General features: G+C 45.2%; 1 protein-coding gene across 1 annotated transcript in view; it reads right to left on the bottom strand.

Moving 5' to 3' along the window:
• Nucleotides 1-15,747, bottom strand: part of dnajb14 (DnaJ heat shock protein family (Hsp40) member B14) — a 41,129-nt gene extending 25,382 nt beyond the window's left edge. Inside the window, exon 1 of the mRNA XM_072583800.1 lies at nucleotides 15,378-15,747. Coding sequence (XP_072439901.1) covers nucleotides 15,378-15,510 — 133 coding nt within the window. The 5' untranslated portion in view covers nucleotides 15,511-15,747. The remainder of the gene's footprint in view (nucleotides 1-15,377) is intronic.
• Between the last annotated feature and the right edge of the window lie 435 nt (nucleotides 15,748-16,182).

Below are 16,182 nucleotides of genomic sequence, written 5' to 3'. Positions count from 1 at the left end.
ACACACCACACACACACACCTCGAATTCATGTAGTGGAGGAGATGGAGGTAATCGCACTCGACTATAATTCAGAGGCCGTGACGCTAATCGTCTATGATAGAAACTCAGGTTCAAACATGATAGACATGGGTTCAAATCCCAACCATGGCAGCTGGTGAACTTTTAAAAAATTCAATGAATTGGAATAGTCTCTACAACGCTGACAGTGATCATTAAATGGAGCAATTGCCAATGCCACTGTGGAACTCTTTACCACAAAGAGCTGTCAAGGCTGGGTCATTAACTATGTTCAAACAGAGAGATTTTTAACCAGTAAGAGAATCAAGCGATACGGGGAAATAGTAGGAAAGTGGAGTTGAGGATGATCAGATCAACCATAGTCTCACGGGGCGGCACAGTGGTTAGCATTGCTGCCTCACAGGACCAGGGTCCCAGGTTCGATTCCACCCTTGGGCAACTGTCTATGTGGAATTTGCACATTCTCCCCGTGTCTGCGTGGGTTTCCTCCGGGTGCTCCGGTTTACTCCCACTATCCAAAGATGTGCAGGTTAGGGTGGATTGGCCATGCTAAATTGCCCATAGTCAGAGGGAAATGGGTCTGGGTGGGTTACTCTTCGGAAGGTTGGTGTGGACCGGTTGGGCTGAAGGGCCTGCTTCCACATTGTAGGGAATCTAATCTAATCTCATTGAATGGCGGAGCAGATTCAACGGGCTGAATGGCCTACTTTTGCTCCTACATTTTGTAGGCAAGATGGCCACCCGCACAGTTTGCGGTGAGGACATTGTGTACCTACCCCCTCCCTCCTTCCCTCTCTCCTGGTGGCTGTTTCCCAGCGCCCACCCTCCAGTGACCTATAATCCCACAATTTCCCTCCCACTGGCTGTTATCCTACAATTCCCCTCGCGCTGGCTGTTGCCCCTCAGGGGTTGGCTGTTAACCTCCGCTTCTACACTGACAGTTGGTTACCGTGTCAACAATAAACACAGTTGACCATCAATTGGGTCACTGATGTCCTTTAGGGAAGGAAATCTGCCACCCTTTTCTTATGTGACTCCAGACCCAAAGTTGACTCATGATTACTCTCAAGGTGAATTCGGGACAGGCAACAAATGCTGGCCTTACCATTGATGCCACATCCTATGGAAGAATAAATAAAAATCTCACAAGATTCTACTTACTCTCATATACATGGGTACAGACACAGAAACAGAGACACATACACAAATACAGAGTCAAAGAATGTGGCGCTGGAAAAGCACAGCCGGTCATGCAGCATCCGAGGAGCAGGCGAGTCAATATTTCGAGCAGTAACTCTTCATCAGGAATGAGGGGGTGGTCCAAGGGGGCTAGGAGATAAATAGGAGGGGGGTAGGTAGCTGGGAATGTGATAGGTAGATGGAGGTGGGGCTGAAGGTGATAGGTCGGAGAGGAGGGTGGAGACGGTAGGTGAGAAGGAAGATGGACAGGTAGGATTGTTCAAGAGGGTGGTGCCAAGTTGGAAGGTTGGATCTGGGATAAAGGGGGTTGCATTCATACAGTCACCGTCATAACCCTCAGAGCACCTCATAATTATCTTTAAAGGCAATCTGTGCATAGGAAACTCCAATAAACTGTGATCGTGGCTAAATAATTTGATTTTTTTTTAGCAACACTGGCTGAGTGAGAAATATCAGCCCAGAATGAATATTAGAATTCACCTGATCTTTGTCCAAATATTTTTCGTGGAATTTTTTATATCCACCGGAGAGGCCTGGGATGAACATTTTAAGGGCACATCTTTTCCTTACATGGAGGTTTCAATTATAACTTTCTTCTTTGGGTGAATAAACCATCTGTTAGTTTGAGTGCCCATTCCCCTCAACACTGCTTGATAAATGCCTCTGTTATGGGACCACAGATGTGATGACTTACATCAAATTTATCACAGAGGAACAGGCAATTCAGTCTAATGGGCCCATCCAGTATCTATACGGCACACAAGCCTCTGCCCATTCTTCTACTCTTTCTCCCTCATGTGTTTATCAAGTCTCCCCTTGAATATATCAATACAATTTGCTTGAACCTTTTCTAAGGAACAAAGCTCTATGGTCTCCCCATTCCGCGAGAACAGAAAATTTTCCTGAATTTCTGATTGAATTTAATCGTGTGACTAATTTTGATGATCCCTAGTTCTTGCCTTCTGTAGCATTGGGGAACATCTTCTCTACATCTGTCCTTCCGAGAAAGGTGAAATGACCATCCACTCTGAATGCTAGAGACTACTCCTGCTCCCAGCTTTAACTGCAGGAGAAGTACTAACACCTTCCCTGTTGCATCCTTGGGGTTACCATTGATCGGAAACTGAGTAAGTCACATAAATATTATGGCTACAGCAGCAGGTCAAAAGCTAAGTATCTAGCAACAAATAACTCACCTCCTGATTCCCCAAAGCCCATCCAATGCACAAGTCAGGAGTGTGATGGCAAACTATGCAAGACTATGGGCCAAGTACAGGAAAATGGGATTGGAATAGTTAGATGGTTGTTTTTGACAGGCACAGACGTGATGGGCCAAAAGGTTTTTCCTGTGCTGTAGGTCTCTATGACTGTATGGTTCTCCACTTCCCTAGATGGGTATAGGCCCAACAACACTCAAGAAGCTCAACACCATCCAGGACAAAGCAGCCCCTGCTTGATTGGCGCCACATTCACAAACATCCACTCCCTCCACCACCGATACTCAGTAGCAGCAGTGTGTACCATCTATAAGATGCTAAGCAGAAATTCACCAAAGATCCTCAGGCATCACCTTCCAAACCCACGACCACTTCCATTCAGAAGGACTAGGGCAGCAGATACATGGGAACACCACCCTCTGCAAGGCTCCATCCAAGCCACTCACCATCCTGACTTGGAAACATATCACCGTTCCTTCACTGTCACCAGGTCAAAATACTGGAATTCCCTCCCAAAGGGCATTGTGGGTCAACCTACAACACATGGACTGCAGCGGTTCAAGAAGGCAGCTCACCCCCACCTTCTCAAGGGGCAACTAGGGATTTGGACAATTAATGCTGGGTCCGGCCAGTGACATCCTCACCCCATGAGTGATTTTTAAAAATCTTGACGTTTCTACTTCTTTGCATGCATCCCAAAGTACAATTTCTGGATGGTTGGCAGTGATAGAGTAATGAGAGAAAATAAAGATGGGGAAAGGATCAAGAATGAATGAGCTACTCCAAGAAACTTTGGGTAAGTAAAAGAGAAAAAAAAATGTGCACAGTTGCAGAAACTGACAAAAAAAAAGCTGAAATCATGCTCCAACAACTTGAGCAAGAGCTCAAAGTCAGACCAGGGAAAACATGAGCAAAGGGTGCTGAATCAGTTGTAAGCAAGAGTCTCTGGAGGTCACAGGAGCAGCATTTGCCAAGCTCTGGGGATCACACATGATGTTCTGAATAATGCTGCCCTATTTGGGAGCAGCAACTCAAGCTGCTGAGCAAAACAGCTGAGTACCTAACAAAAACACAAAGAAAACTTCACAGCCCGCAGAATTCCACCGGAAACTAGCAGTGAATGTAAAATACAACCCCTGAACAAGTGCAGCTCCAACAACACTCAAGAAGCTTGACACCAGCCAGGACAAAGCAGCCCCATTTGACTGGCACCACATCCTCAAACATCCATTCCCTCCACCACCGAAGCTCAGTAGCAGCGGTGTGTACCCTCTACAAGATGCCCTGCAGAAATTCACCAAACATCCTTAGTCAGTACCTTCCAAACCCACGATCACTTCCACCTAAAAGGACAAGGGCAGCAAATACATGAGAAAACCACCCCCTGCAAGTTCCTCTCCGAGACACTCACCATCTGACATTGAAATATATCACTGTTCCTTCAGTGTCACTGGGTCAGAATCCTGGAATCCCACCCCAAGGGCATTGTGGGTCTACCTACAGCACATGGACTGCAGTGGTTCAAGAAGGCAGCTTACCCCGACCTTCTCAAGGGACAACTAGGGACGGGCAATAAATGTTTGGCCCAGCCAGTGACACCCGCTCCCATCAGTGATTTGTTTTTAAAAATGGAAGGGTTTACCATGCTGAGCAGGCCATTTAGCCCAACAAGCAAGATTAGATCTCAAGGGAGAACTAGCCATTTGGACACAGAACTGGCTCAAAGGTAGAAGACAGAGGGTGGTGGTAGAGGGTTGTTTTTCAGATTGGAGGCCTGTGACCAGTGGAGTGCCACAAGGACCGGTGCTGGGTCCACTACTTTTTATCATTTTGTGAACATAGCAGGTATAGTTAGCAAGTTTGCAGATGACACCAATATTGGAGGTGTAGTGGACAGCAAAGAGGGTTACCTCAGATTACAACAGGATCTTGATCAGATGGGCCAATGGGCTGAGAAGTGGCAGATGGAGTTTAATTCAGATAAATGCGAGGTGCTGCAGTTTGGGAAAGCAAATCTTAGCAGGACTTATACACTTAATGGTAAGACCCTAGGGAGTGTTGCTGAATAAAGAGACCTTGGAGTGCAGGTTCATAGCTCTTTGAAAGTGGAGTTGCAGGTAGATGGGATAGTGAAGAAGGCGTTTGGTATGCTTTCCTTTATTGGTCAGAGTATTCAGTAAAGGAGTTGGGAGCTCATGATACAGCTGTATAGGACATTGGTTAGGCCACTGTTGGAATATTGTGTGCAATTCTGGTCTCCTTCCTATCGGAAAGATGTTGTGAAACTTGAAAGGGTTCAGAAAAGATTTACAAGGGACGGGTTGGACCGAAGTGTCTGTTTCCATGCTGTACATCTCTATGACTATGATTCTATGATCAAAACTAATGTTTTTGCTCCACACAAACCTCCTTCCCAAATCTATTTATCAAATCCAGGATAACAGGTCAGAATTGTCTGGAATACATGGTTGGACTTTCCAGGATTGAGGAGAGATTGAATATTCCTATTGCTCAACAGAAGGTAAATATCTCTCACATAGTACTGATCAAAATGATCTCTCTTCTGTTCCTATTAAATGTATCCAAGTGTGCAGCACAGAAAGAGGCCATTCAGCCCATCGTGAACCCTGTGCTAGGTCTGAGAGCTATCCAATGATCTCATTTCTTGTTCTCCTCCCCCCATATTCTTCACAGCCTGACAAATGTCTCCTTTTGCAGTATTATCTAATTTCCTTTTGAATCTGCCACCACTGCATTCTCAGGTGCCCTGCTCCTGATCATAACAGCTTCCTTTGTTAAAAGAATTCTCATCTTCCTTCTTGGATGTTGTCTCAGTTCTTGTCACTCTTGGCTACTGACACTTCTGCTGCTGGAAACAGTTCCACTTGTCCACTCTCACCAAGGAAGCTGGTCATGATTTGCAACATGTCCACTGAATAAATTGAACAGATGTACTGAAAAGGACATCCTTTGTTACATGTGCCTCGGTTACTGGACTAGAGCTTTTTAAGTGAATCACTCTATGCTGAATTAGAACATAGGACATGGAACATAGAACAAGACAGCGTAGAACAGGCCTTTCGGCCCTCAATGTTGCACCGATCTGTGAACTAATCTATGCCCACCCCCTACACTATCCCAAAATCATCCATGTGCTTATCCAAGGATTGTTTAAATCTCCCTGATGTGGCTGAGTTAACTACATTGGCAGGCAGGTCATTCCACGTCCTTACCACTCTCTGCGTAAAGAACCTGCCTCTCACATCTGTCTTAAATCTATTACCCCTCAATTTGCAGTTATGCCCCTTCATACAAGCTGATGTCATCATCCTCAGAAAAAGACTTTCACTGTCTACCCTATCTAATCCTTCGATCACTTTGTATGTCTCTATCAAATCTTCTCTTAGCCTTCTTCCTTCCAATGAGAACAGACCCAAGTCTCTCAGCCTTTCCTCATAAGACCTTGCCTCCAGACCAGTCAACATCCTGGTAAATCTCCTCTGTACCTTTTCCAATGCTTCCACATCCTTCCTGTAATGGGGCGACCAGAACTGTACACAATATTCCAAGTGTGGCCGCACTAGCATCTTGTGTAGTTGCAGCATGACATTATGGCTCCGGAACTCAATCCCTCTACCAATAAAACCTAACACACTGTTCGCCTTCTTAACAGCACTATCCACCTGGGTGGCAACTTTCAGGGATCTATGTACATGGACTCCAAGATCCCTCTGCACATCCACACTACTAAGAATCTTTCTATTGACCCAGTACTCTGTCTTCCTGTTATTCTTCCCAAAGTGAATCATCTCACATTTATCTGCATTGAATTCCATTTGCCACCTCTCAGCCCAATTCTGCAGTTTATCCAAGTCCCTCCTGCAACCTGTAACATTCTTCCAAACTGTCCACTACTCCACCGACTTTCGTGTCATCTGCAAACTTACTAGCCCATCTATCCTGGCCTGCTTTCAAGTCGTTTATAAAAATGACAAACAGCAGTGGTCCCAAAACAGATCCTTGTGACACACCACTAACACTCGGACTCCAGGCTGAATATTTTCCATCAACCACCACTCACTGCCTTCTTTCAGAAAGCCAGTTTCTAATCCAAACTACTAAATCACCCTCAATCCCATGCCTACGCATTTTCTCCAAAAGCCTACCATGTGGAATCTTATCGAAGGCTTTACTGAAGTCCATGTACACCACCGTCATCAACATGCTTGGTCACTTCTCAAAAAACTCAATGATGTTTGTGAGACGTGACCTGCCCTTAACGAAACTCTGTTGACTATCTGCAATCAAACTGTTGTTTGCTCAATGATTATAAATCCTATCTCTTATAATCCTTTCCAAAACCTTTCCTACAACAGACATAAGGCTCACGGGTCTGTAATTACCTGGGTCATCTCTACTGCCCTTCTTGAACAAAGGCACAACATTTGCAAATCTCCAGTGCTGTGTTACTAAACCTGTAGATAATGATGACTCAAAGATCAAAGCCAACGGCTCTAACACTTCCTCCCTAGCTTCCCAGAGAATCCTTGGATAAATCCCATCTGGCCCATGGGACTTGTCTACTTTCACTCCTAATTGGTAACACTGCTTCCTTATTAACCTCAATCCTTTCTAGTCTAATACCTCGTATCTCATTCTTTTCCTCTACAATATTCTCCTTTCCCGAGTGAAAACTGACGAGAAATATTCGTTTACCACCTCTCGGATCTCCCTAGGGTCCACACACAACTTCCCACTTCTGTCTTTGACTGGCCCTATTCCTATCCTAGTCATCCTTTTATTCCTCACATACCTATAGAAAGCTTTAGGGTTCTCCTTTATTCTATTTGCTAATGACTGCTCATGTCCTCTCTTTGCTCTTAACTCTCTCTTTAAATCCTTCCTCGCTGATCTGTAACTCTCCATCGCCTCATCTGAACCATCTCGCCTCATCATCACATAAGCCTCCTTCTTCTTCCGCTTAACAAGAGATACAATTTCTGTTGTAAACCACGGTTTCCTTACCTTTTCACTTCCTCCCTGCCTGACAGGGACATACCTATCAAGGACACACAATATCTGTTCCTTAAACCAGCTCCACATTTTGATTGTCCCCATCCCCAGAATTTTGTTACCTCATTCTATGCATCCCAAGTCTTTACTAATTGCATTATAATTGCCCTCCCCGCCCCCAGCTGTAACCCTTGCCCTGTGGCATGCACCCATCCCTTTCCATCGCTAAACTAAACGTAACTGAATTATGGTCACTCTCTCCAAAGTGCTCACCTATTACTAAATCAAACACCTGGCCTGGTTCATTACCAAACACCAGATCCAGTGTGGCCTCCCCTATTTGTTGGCCCTTTGATATATGTCTCAGGAAACCCTTCTGCACACACTGGACAAAAACTGATCCATCCGACGTAATCGAGTTATAGCATTTCCAAGCACAGTAACAGGCCATTCACCCAATGAGCCCACTTAGAATTTACTCTCCATATAAGCCTCCTCCCCACCCTGTCAGTATCTCCTTCTATCCCTCTCTTACTTGTTTTTCATGTATCCCTATTTGATTTATTTGTGTCTGCATTGATAGCTCCTAGTCTCAGACTCCTCAATAAGTGTAAACATTTTCTCTCCTTCTACCCTGTCAAACCCTCTCTCTGGTTACCACTCAGTCTTCCCTTTCCTAGAGAAAGGAAAACAAAAGTACATTTAGGTTTAAAATCTCTTAATTCTCTGGTTCCAATGTGCAAATAAACAGGATGAATAAATGCTAAACTCACTCAGTTGTGGACACAACATCCTTTACAATATTCTACTCAAAAGACACAAGAAAACATTCACAATCCATTGGTATAAAACACTGCTTAAAAACAGCATTGCCAGTTGCAGCCCAGAACAATTTTTTTTAGGAAGTGAAGACTCAAACTATGCAAATTGTAGATGCTGAGATATATTTAACTAACCAGCTGACTTGCAATTTATACAAACCCTTGAATTGCTTCACTGGGGCATAATCAGAAAAGATATGTGGTCCCAAAGAATGAGGGACCATGTCATTGAAATACATAAAATTGGGCACAATTACAACCCCATCAGTCTAGTCTTGATCTTCAGTAACGTGATGGATGGTGTCAGTAACAGTGCTATCAAGCAGCACCTGCTCAGCAACACCCAGTTTGGGTTCCCCCAGGGCCACTCAGCTCCTGACCTCATTCCACCCTTGGTTCAAACATGGACAAAAGAAATGGATTCTGGAAGGGAGGGGAGAGGGACAGCCCTTGACATCAAGGCCGCATTTGACCGAGTATGGCATCAAGGAGTCCTGGCAAAACTGGAATCTATCAGGGGGAAAACACTCTGCTGGTTAGAGTCACACTTGGCACAAAGGAAGATAGTTGTGGTTGTGGACAGTCAGTCATCTCAGCTCCAGGACATCTCTGCAGGAGTCCCTCAGGATAGTGTCCTCGGCTCAACTACCTTCAGCTGCTTCATTAATGACCTACCCTCTGTCATAAGGTCAGAGGTGGGGATATTTGCCAATGATTGCACAATGTTCAGCACCATTCACAGCTCCTCATATACTGAAGCAGCCTGTGTTCAAATGCAACAAGATCTGGACAATATCCAGGTTTGGGCTGGCAAGTGGCAAGTAACATTCGCGCCACACAAATGCCAGACAATGACTATCACCAATAAGAGGCACTCTAATGACCACCCCTTGCCATTCAACGGTATTACCATCATTGAACCTCCCACTGTCAACATCCTTGGGGGTTACCATTGACCAGAAACTCAACTGGACTCACCACATAAACACAGTGTCTACTAAAGCAGGTCAGAGACTAGGGATACTGCGGCACCTAACTCACTTCCTGACACCCCTAAGTCTATCTGCCATCTACAAAGCACAAGTCAGGAGTCTGATGGAATACTTCCCACTTGCCTGGATGGGGACAACTCCAACAACACTCAAGAAGCTTGACACCATCCAGGACAAAGCAACTTGCTTGATTGACACCACATCCACAAACATTCAATCCCTCCACCACCGGCCCTCAGTACACACTGCTGTTACTATCTACAAGATGCACTTGCAGAAACTCACCAAAGATCCTTACCTAGCACCTTCCAAACCAACAACCACTTCCATCTAGAAAGACAAGGGCAGCAGGAACACCACCCCCTGCAAGTTCCCCTCCAACCCACTCACCACCCTGAGTTGGAAATATGTCGCCGTTCCTTCACAGTTATTGGGTCAAAATCCTGGAATTCCCTCCCTACCGGCATTGTGGGTCAACCCACAGCAAGTGACTGCAGCGGTTGAAAGAGGCAGCTCACCACCACTTTCTCAAGGACAAATAAGGATGGGCTGTCATTGCTGGCCCAGCTAGCGATGCCCAAGTCCCACAAATGAATCAAAAAAAAGGTAGATTTCCCCCAGGCTGGAGGTGGTTTCCTCAGGAGAAAATTCCAAAGTGTGGGTATTAAGCTTCTGAAAGTACAAAAAAGGAAGGATTTACATTTCTATAGCACCGTTCACACTTTCAGGAAGCGTTTAGAGCCACGAAGTGCAGTCACCATTGTGATGGAAGAACAGCAGCTGTCAATTTGCGCACAGAAAGCCCCCGGAATGATGTATTATGCTAATGACCATGGACCATGTTTCTTTAGTGATGTTGGTTTAGGAATAAATATTTGCTCATGACTCCAGGGAGACTGTAGTTTCAATAGAGGCCAAGGGATCTTTTGCATCCACATGAAGGGGCAGACAACCTCAGCTAATTAAGAACAGAAAATGCTGGAAAAAAACTCAGCAGGTCTGGCAGCATCTGTGGAGAGAGAAACAGACTCAACATTTCTGACCCAGTGACCCTGCTTCTGACCCATGTGTACCCTGATGTAATGTTTCATTTAAAAACAGCCCCTCTGACTCCCTCAGCACTGCACATGGTCTAAGTGCTCAAGTCTTGCTCCCCATAACCTCCTGAATCAGAGGCTAGGACCCTGCCACTGAACTCAAGCCAACATTGCAGTGGAGGACACAAGAAAGGCCAGTGAGTCAGTGAATGCGAGGATGTGAGTTGTGAAGTACAGATGGCGGAAGGATGAGCTTATGCATCAATTTAATGGTAAAGGTAAAAATTTTAAATCTGCGACAATGGGGGGTCACAATATGTATCAGTGAAAATGGAAAGATTTAGTATGGGAAAATGAAAGAGTTACTTTGTTTGAAACAGTGATTCTATTGCATTTGTGGCACCAAAATAAATATTCTTGAAAGTTCCAACTGCAACAGTAATTGGCCTAAAGGGGAATTTGATATTAGTCACTTGCTGAAAAGCTGTGATTGGAGGACAGAACGATCAGTCATTCACCCCCATCAGGACTCTGCGCTGGAGAAATCAGCCTCACAAATTAGAGTTTACCAATAAACAAACCAAAAGAACTGCAGCTGCTGTAAATCAGAAACAAAACCAGAAATTGCTGTTCTGAGGAAGGGTCACTGGACCCAAAACATTAACTTTGATTTCTCTCCACAGATGCTGCCAGACATAAAGTCATAGTGTCATAGAGATGTACAGCATGGAAACAGATCCTTCGATTCAACTCATCCATGTGACCAGATATCCCAACCTAATCTAGTCCCACCTGCCAGCAACCGGCCCATATCCCTCCAAACACTTCCTATTCATACACCCATCCAAATGCCTTTTAAATGTTGCAACTGTATCAGCCTCCATCACTTCCTCCGGCAACTCATTCCATACACGTACCACCCTCTGCGTGGTTTGCCCCTCAGGTCTCTTTTATATCTTTCCCCTCTCACCCTAACCTATTCCCTCTGGTTCTGCACTCCCCTACCCCAGGGAAGAGACTATGTCTATTTATCCTATCCGTGCCCCTCATAATTTTATAAGTCTCTATAAGATCACCCCTCAGCCTCCGACACTCCAGGGAAAACAGCCTCAGCCTGTTCAGCCTCTCACTTTAGCTCACGTCCTCCAACCATGGCAACTTCCTTATAAATCTTTTCTGAACTCTTTCACAACATCCTTCCAATAGGAAGGAGACCAGATACACATGCAGTATTCCAAATACTGAGCTTTTCCAGCAATTTCTGTATTTGTCACAGACTTTAACAAGTATTGCTTTCTGCATAATGAGAAGCTCTTTAAAAATGACTTCTGCAGGGTCCCAGGTTAACATAGTCAGATTCTTTCACTGTCTTTGAAACAACGGTTCAGAAAAGTTTGGAAACTCTATCCTGCTGAGTGGAATCAGTCCTTTATTAAGTATTTTCACTGGGTGTGGATCATTTTACAGTGGTCCATTTTATGGTTAAACAAAACTCTACTAGATGCAAAACATCAATGTTAAGACTGAATGTGTACCACAGAAACAGACTATTCCACCCCTCCACAATCAACTAATGCTTCCATTTCTTTCTCCTTCATGCATTTAGCTTCCCCTTAAGAAATTACTTTGATCTGAAACCACCCATAACCACAGAGAGTAGGTTTGTGTAATATCACAAATTGTGTAATTGCTTATAAAGCTAGATAACATTCATATTTCTGGGTTTCTCTGCTACACAGCTCACATTTATATAGTGCCTGTCATCCCAAGCTGCTTTACAAGATCATGAAAGCACAAAATCGGGATGCTGAGCCAAGCAAGACAACATCGGGACAAGTCGCATCTGCCGAGTGAGGGGGGCCAGGTTCAAGCAATGTCTTCAAAAGGAGAGAGGAGCAGAGAGAGAATTCTAGAGCTCAACCCCTTAGCAGCTGGATGCACAGCCAGCAATGAGGAGAAAGTGCGCGAGGGAGAAAGATTGTTAGAGATGAAGCATAAACAAACAAGACTTTCAAGTACTCTGGAGGCTTACGAAAGTATAAATAGACTATGCATTCTAGCTGCGGAGGCACATAAATGGTTCAAAAATGACACTGTCATTCTGTCACAAGTGAATTCAAATGTACTGGTAGTCTCAAATTAAATAAAATTAACTCAATGCCAGTAACCATACATTGAGCACATAGCATCTTAAATGCATGATAGACCTGCCAATCAAAACACGTTTTAGTTTCATATTTGCCAATGCACACTGACTCTCAGAAGGTCACCTTCAAGTTAAACACTTTCCCTCCCTCCCTCTCATCACAATCAGGCAACATTACTTTCAAAGAGGGACCTGGAAACTTCAGCTCAAAACATCTTGTCCTACACAAGTACTCACTGGCTATTCCAAGAATCATAAATTCTAGAAGTGGCACCCTCAGAGATGCACAAAGACACCTCATCTGCTAGGAGAAAAACATTATAATTTAAAAATAAATATAATTGCATCCATACTGATTGTAGCAATCGCATGCACTTTTATGTTGAAACCAGAGACAGTATTAGAAGATCCTGAAGGGTTTTGACAGGATGGTTATGGACACAATATTCCCCTTGTGGGAGAATACTAGGACCTGAAGTGTTAACTCTGCTTTCTCTCCACAGATACTGCCAGACCTGCTGAGTTTTTCCAGCAATATCTAATTTTGTTTAGAACTGAGGGTCACCCTGTCAAAATAAGGGGTTACCTATTTAAAACAGAGATGAGGCGAGAGAGGAACATGGGTCTTTGGGACTGTCTTCCTCAAAAGGCAGGGGTAGGTAGAATACTGATAGAGCTGAAAGATTATTGGGGATTGCAGAATAATCAGATCAGCTGTATTCTTATTGAATTGCAAAGTAGTATCGAGGGGACGAATAGCCACAGCTTGCTCCTTGTTTGTGTATTCAGTTGAATCAGAATAGCAACAAGAGTCTGTAATCCATATGGCCTGCATAGTTTCTGGAGGCTGACCCCTCACCTTCTCAAAGACCATTAGGGTTGCAACACCGACTCCCAATTTCTATGTTACCACCTGACTTGCAAAGCTCCCACTAGACAGTCAAAGTTACAATATTCATTTGGCATAATAAGCAGAGCTGAGGTTATTGCAAACTCCTTGGGGATGGGGAGAGGTTGTAGGGAGACAAGAAATAAGAATACACATAACTATTAGCCAGGGAAAAAAGCACTTGGCCAGTGACTGATTGATTGATTAACTGCAGGCTTGGGAATCTGGAAGTGATTTACAACTAGATCCCCACAGATAGTTGGATTGATCACTAGCTGGGTCCTGGAAATCTGGGCCTAGGGATTCCAGGATTAATCACCCACTGGGCCCGTGAAGCTGGGATTGACTGCTGCATCCCAGGAATCTGGGATTGATTGACAGCTGGGGCCACTGGGAATCTGGGATTAGAGTCTTAGAGATGTACAGCATGCAAACAGACCCTTCGGTACAACCCATCCATGCCGACCAGATATCCCAACCCAATCTAGTCCCATCTGCCAGCGCCCGGCCCATATCCCTCCAAACCCTTCCTATTCATATAACCATCCAAATGCCTCTTAAATGCTGCAATTGTACCAGCCTCCACCACATCCTCTGCCAGCTCATTCCATACACGTACCACGTCCGCGTGAAAACGTTGCCCCTTAGGTCTCTTTTATATCTTTCCCCTCTCACCCTAAACCTCTGCCCTCTAGTTCTGGACTCCCCAACCCCAGGGAAAAGACTTTGCCTATTTACCCTATCCATGCCCCTCATAATTTTGTAAACCTCTATAAGGTCACCCCTCAGCCTCAGACGCTCCAGGGAAAATAGCCCCAGCCTGTTCAGCCTCTCCCTATAGCTTAATTCCTCCAACCCTGGCAACATCCTTGTAAATCTTTTCTGAACCCTTTCAAGTTTCACAACATCTTTCCGATAGGAATGAGACCAGAGTTGCACGCAATATTCCAACAGTGGCTTAACCAATGTCCTGTACAGCCACAACATGACCTCCCAACTCCTGTACTCAATACTCTGACCAATAAAGGAAAGCATACCAAACACCTTCTTCACTATCCTATCTACCTGCAACTCCACTTTCAAGGAGCTATGAACCTGTACTCCAAGGTCTCTTTGTTCAGCAACACTCCCTCAGACCTTACCATTAAGTGTACAAGTCCTGCTAAGATTTGCTTTCCCAAAATGCAGCACCTCGCATTTATCTGAATTAAACTCCATCTGCCACTTCTCAGCCCATTGGCCCATCTTGTCCAGATCCTGTTGTAATCTGAGGTAACCCTCTTGGCTGTCCACTACACCTCCAATTTTGGTGTCATCTGCAAACTTACTAACTGTACCTCTTATTCTCACATCCAAATCATTTATGTAAATGACAAAAAGTAAAGGGCCCAGCACCGATCCTTGTGGCACACCAGATTGATTTTCAGCTGGAGGTTTTGGGAATCTGGGACTGATTGACAGCTGGGGGCCCTGGGAATCTGGGACTGATTGACAGCTGGGGGCCCTGGGAATCTGGGACTGATTGACAGCTGGGGGCCCTGGGAATCTGGGATTGATGGACAGCTGGGGGCCCTGGGAATCTGGGACTGATTGACAGCTGGGGGCCCTGGGAATCTGGGATTGATGGACAGCTGGGGGCCCTGGGAATCTGGGACTGATTGACAGCTGGGGGCCCTGGGAATCTGGGACTGATTGACAGCTGGGGGCCCTGGGAATCTGGGATTGATGGACAGCTGGGGGCTCTGGGAATCTGGGATTGATGGACAGCTGGGGGCCCTGGGAATCTGGGACTGATTGACAGCTGGGGGCCCTGGGAATCTGGGACTGATTGACAGCTGGGGGCCCTGGGAATCTGGGATTGATGGACAGCTGGGGGCTCTGGTGAAATCAGCGCTTGTTGCAACAACAGAGCCACATTGCAAACCAAGCTGCCATCCCTGACCGTGGGAAATCCTTCCCCCTAAAACCCTGGGCCCTTTCGCAGTTTACATTTTCTGGAGCGATCCCCCTGCCCCTCCTCCATTTCCCTTCCTGCAGTCTCACCTTTCGCTTCGGCAGAAGGGTACAGCTTCTCCGCCTTGTTGAGGAATTTGAGCGCTTTCTCCGGCTCTCCTTCCCGCAAAGCTTTCCTGGCAATCTGCAAACACTTGTCCGCCTCGTCCTTGTTCCCTTCCATGGTTTAACTTCCTCCTCCTCTTCCTTTAGCCGGAGTCTTTAACCAGGAAATAAACAGGTTGCACACCCAGACCATCAGACTGCAACCTCCAGCTCACTCAATGCAAACCCCCGGGCACAGGCTGCAGTCGCACTCCTGCACCTCACACCCCGTTACTGCTCGGCTTTAATGGAAAAAACATTTCTTATTAATAAAAAAAACACCACTTGGTGGCGAAATGTAAGTTAGGAATCGTCAGCTTCTCGCCCAGTCTCTTTGAACCAATGACAGCCTGAGCTTATCTGTTGGATCCGCCTTGAGGCCAACAATCAGCTGCATTTGTAGAGCGCCTTTAACTTATTTAGTTTATCTTAAAGATCCCAAAGCATTTCATGGCAGCATTTACTAAAACAAAGTCAGAAGCCACACGACACCAACTGTCCTCATATCTCCTTAAGATCTCATGTTCCTTTACATAATGCAAAGTTACAAATCACACAACACCAAGTTATAGTCCCAACAGGTTTATTTGGAAGCGCTAGCTTTCGGAGGTCTGCTCCATCATCAGGTGGTTGATAAAGGAGCAGCGCTCCAAAAGCTAGTGCTTCCAAATAAACTTGTTGGACTATAACCTGGTTGTGTGATTTTTAATTTTGTCCACCCCAGTACAACACCGGCATCTCCAAATTATTA

This window comes from Chiloscyllium punctatum, chromosome 14 (assembly GCF_047496795.1).
Source record: "Chiloscyllium punctatum isolate Juve2018m chromosome 14, sChiPun1.3, whole genome shotgun sequence".
Taxonomy (NCBI): domain Eukaryota; kingdom Metazoa; phylum Chordata; class Chondrichthyes; order Orectolobiformes; family Hemiscylliidae; genus Chiloscyllium; species Chiloscyllium punctatum.
This window is presented reverse-complemented; position numbering and strand designations above follow the sequence as displayed.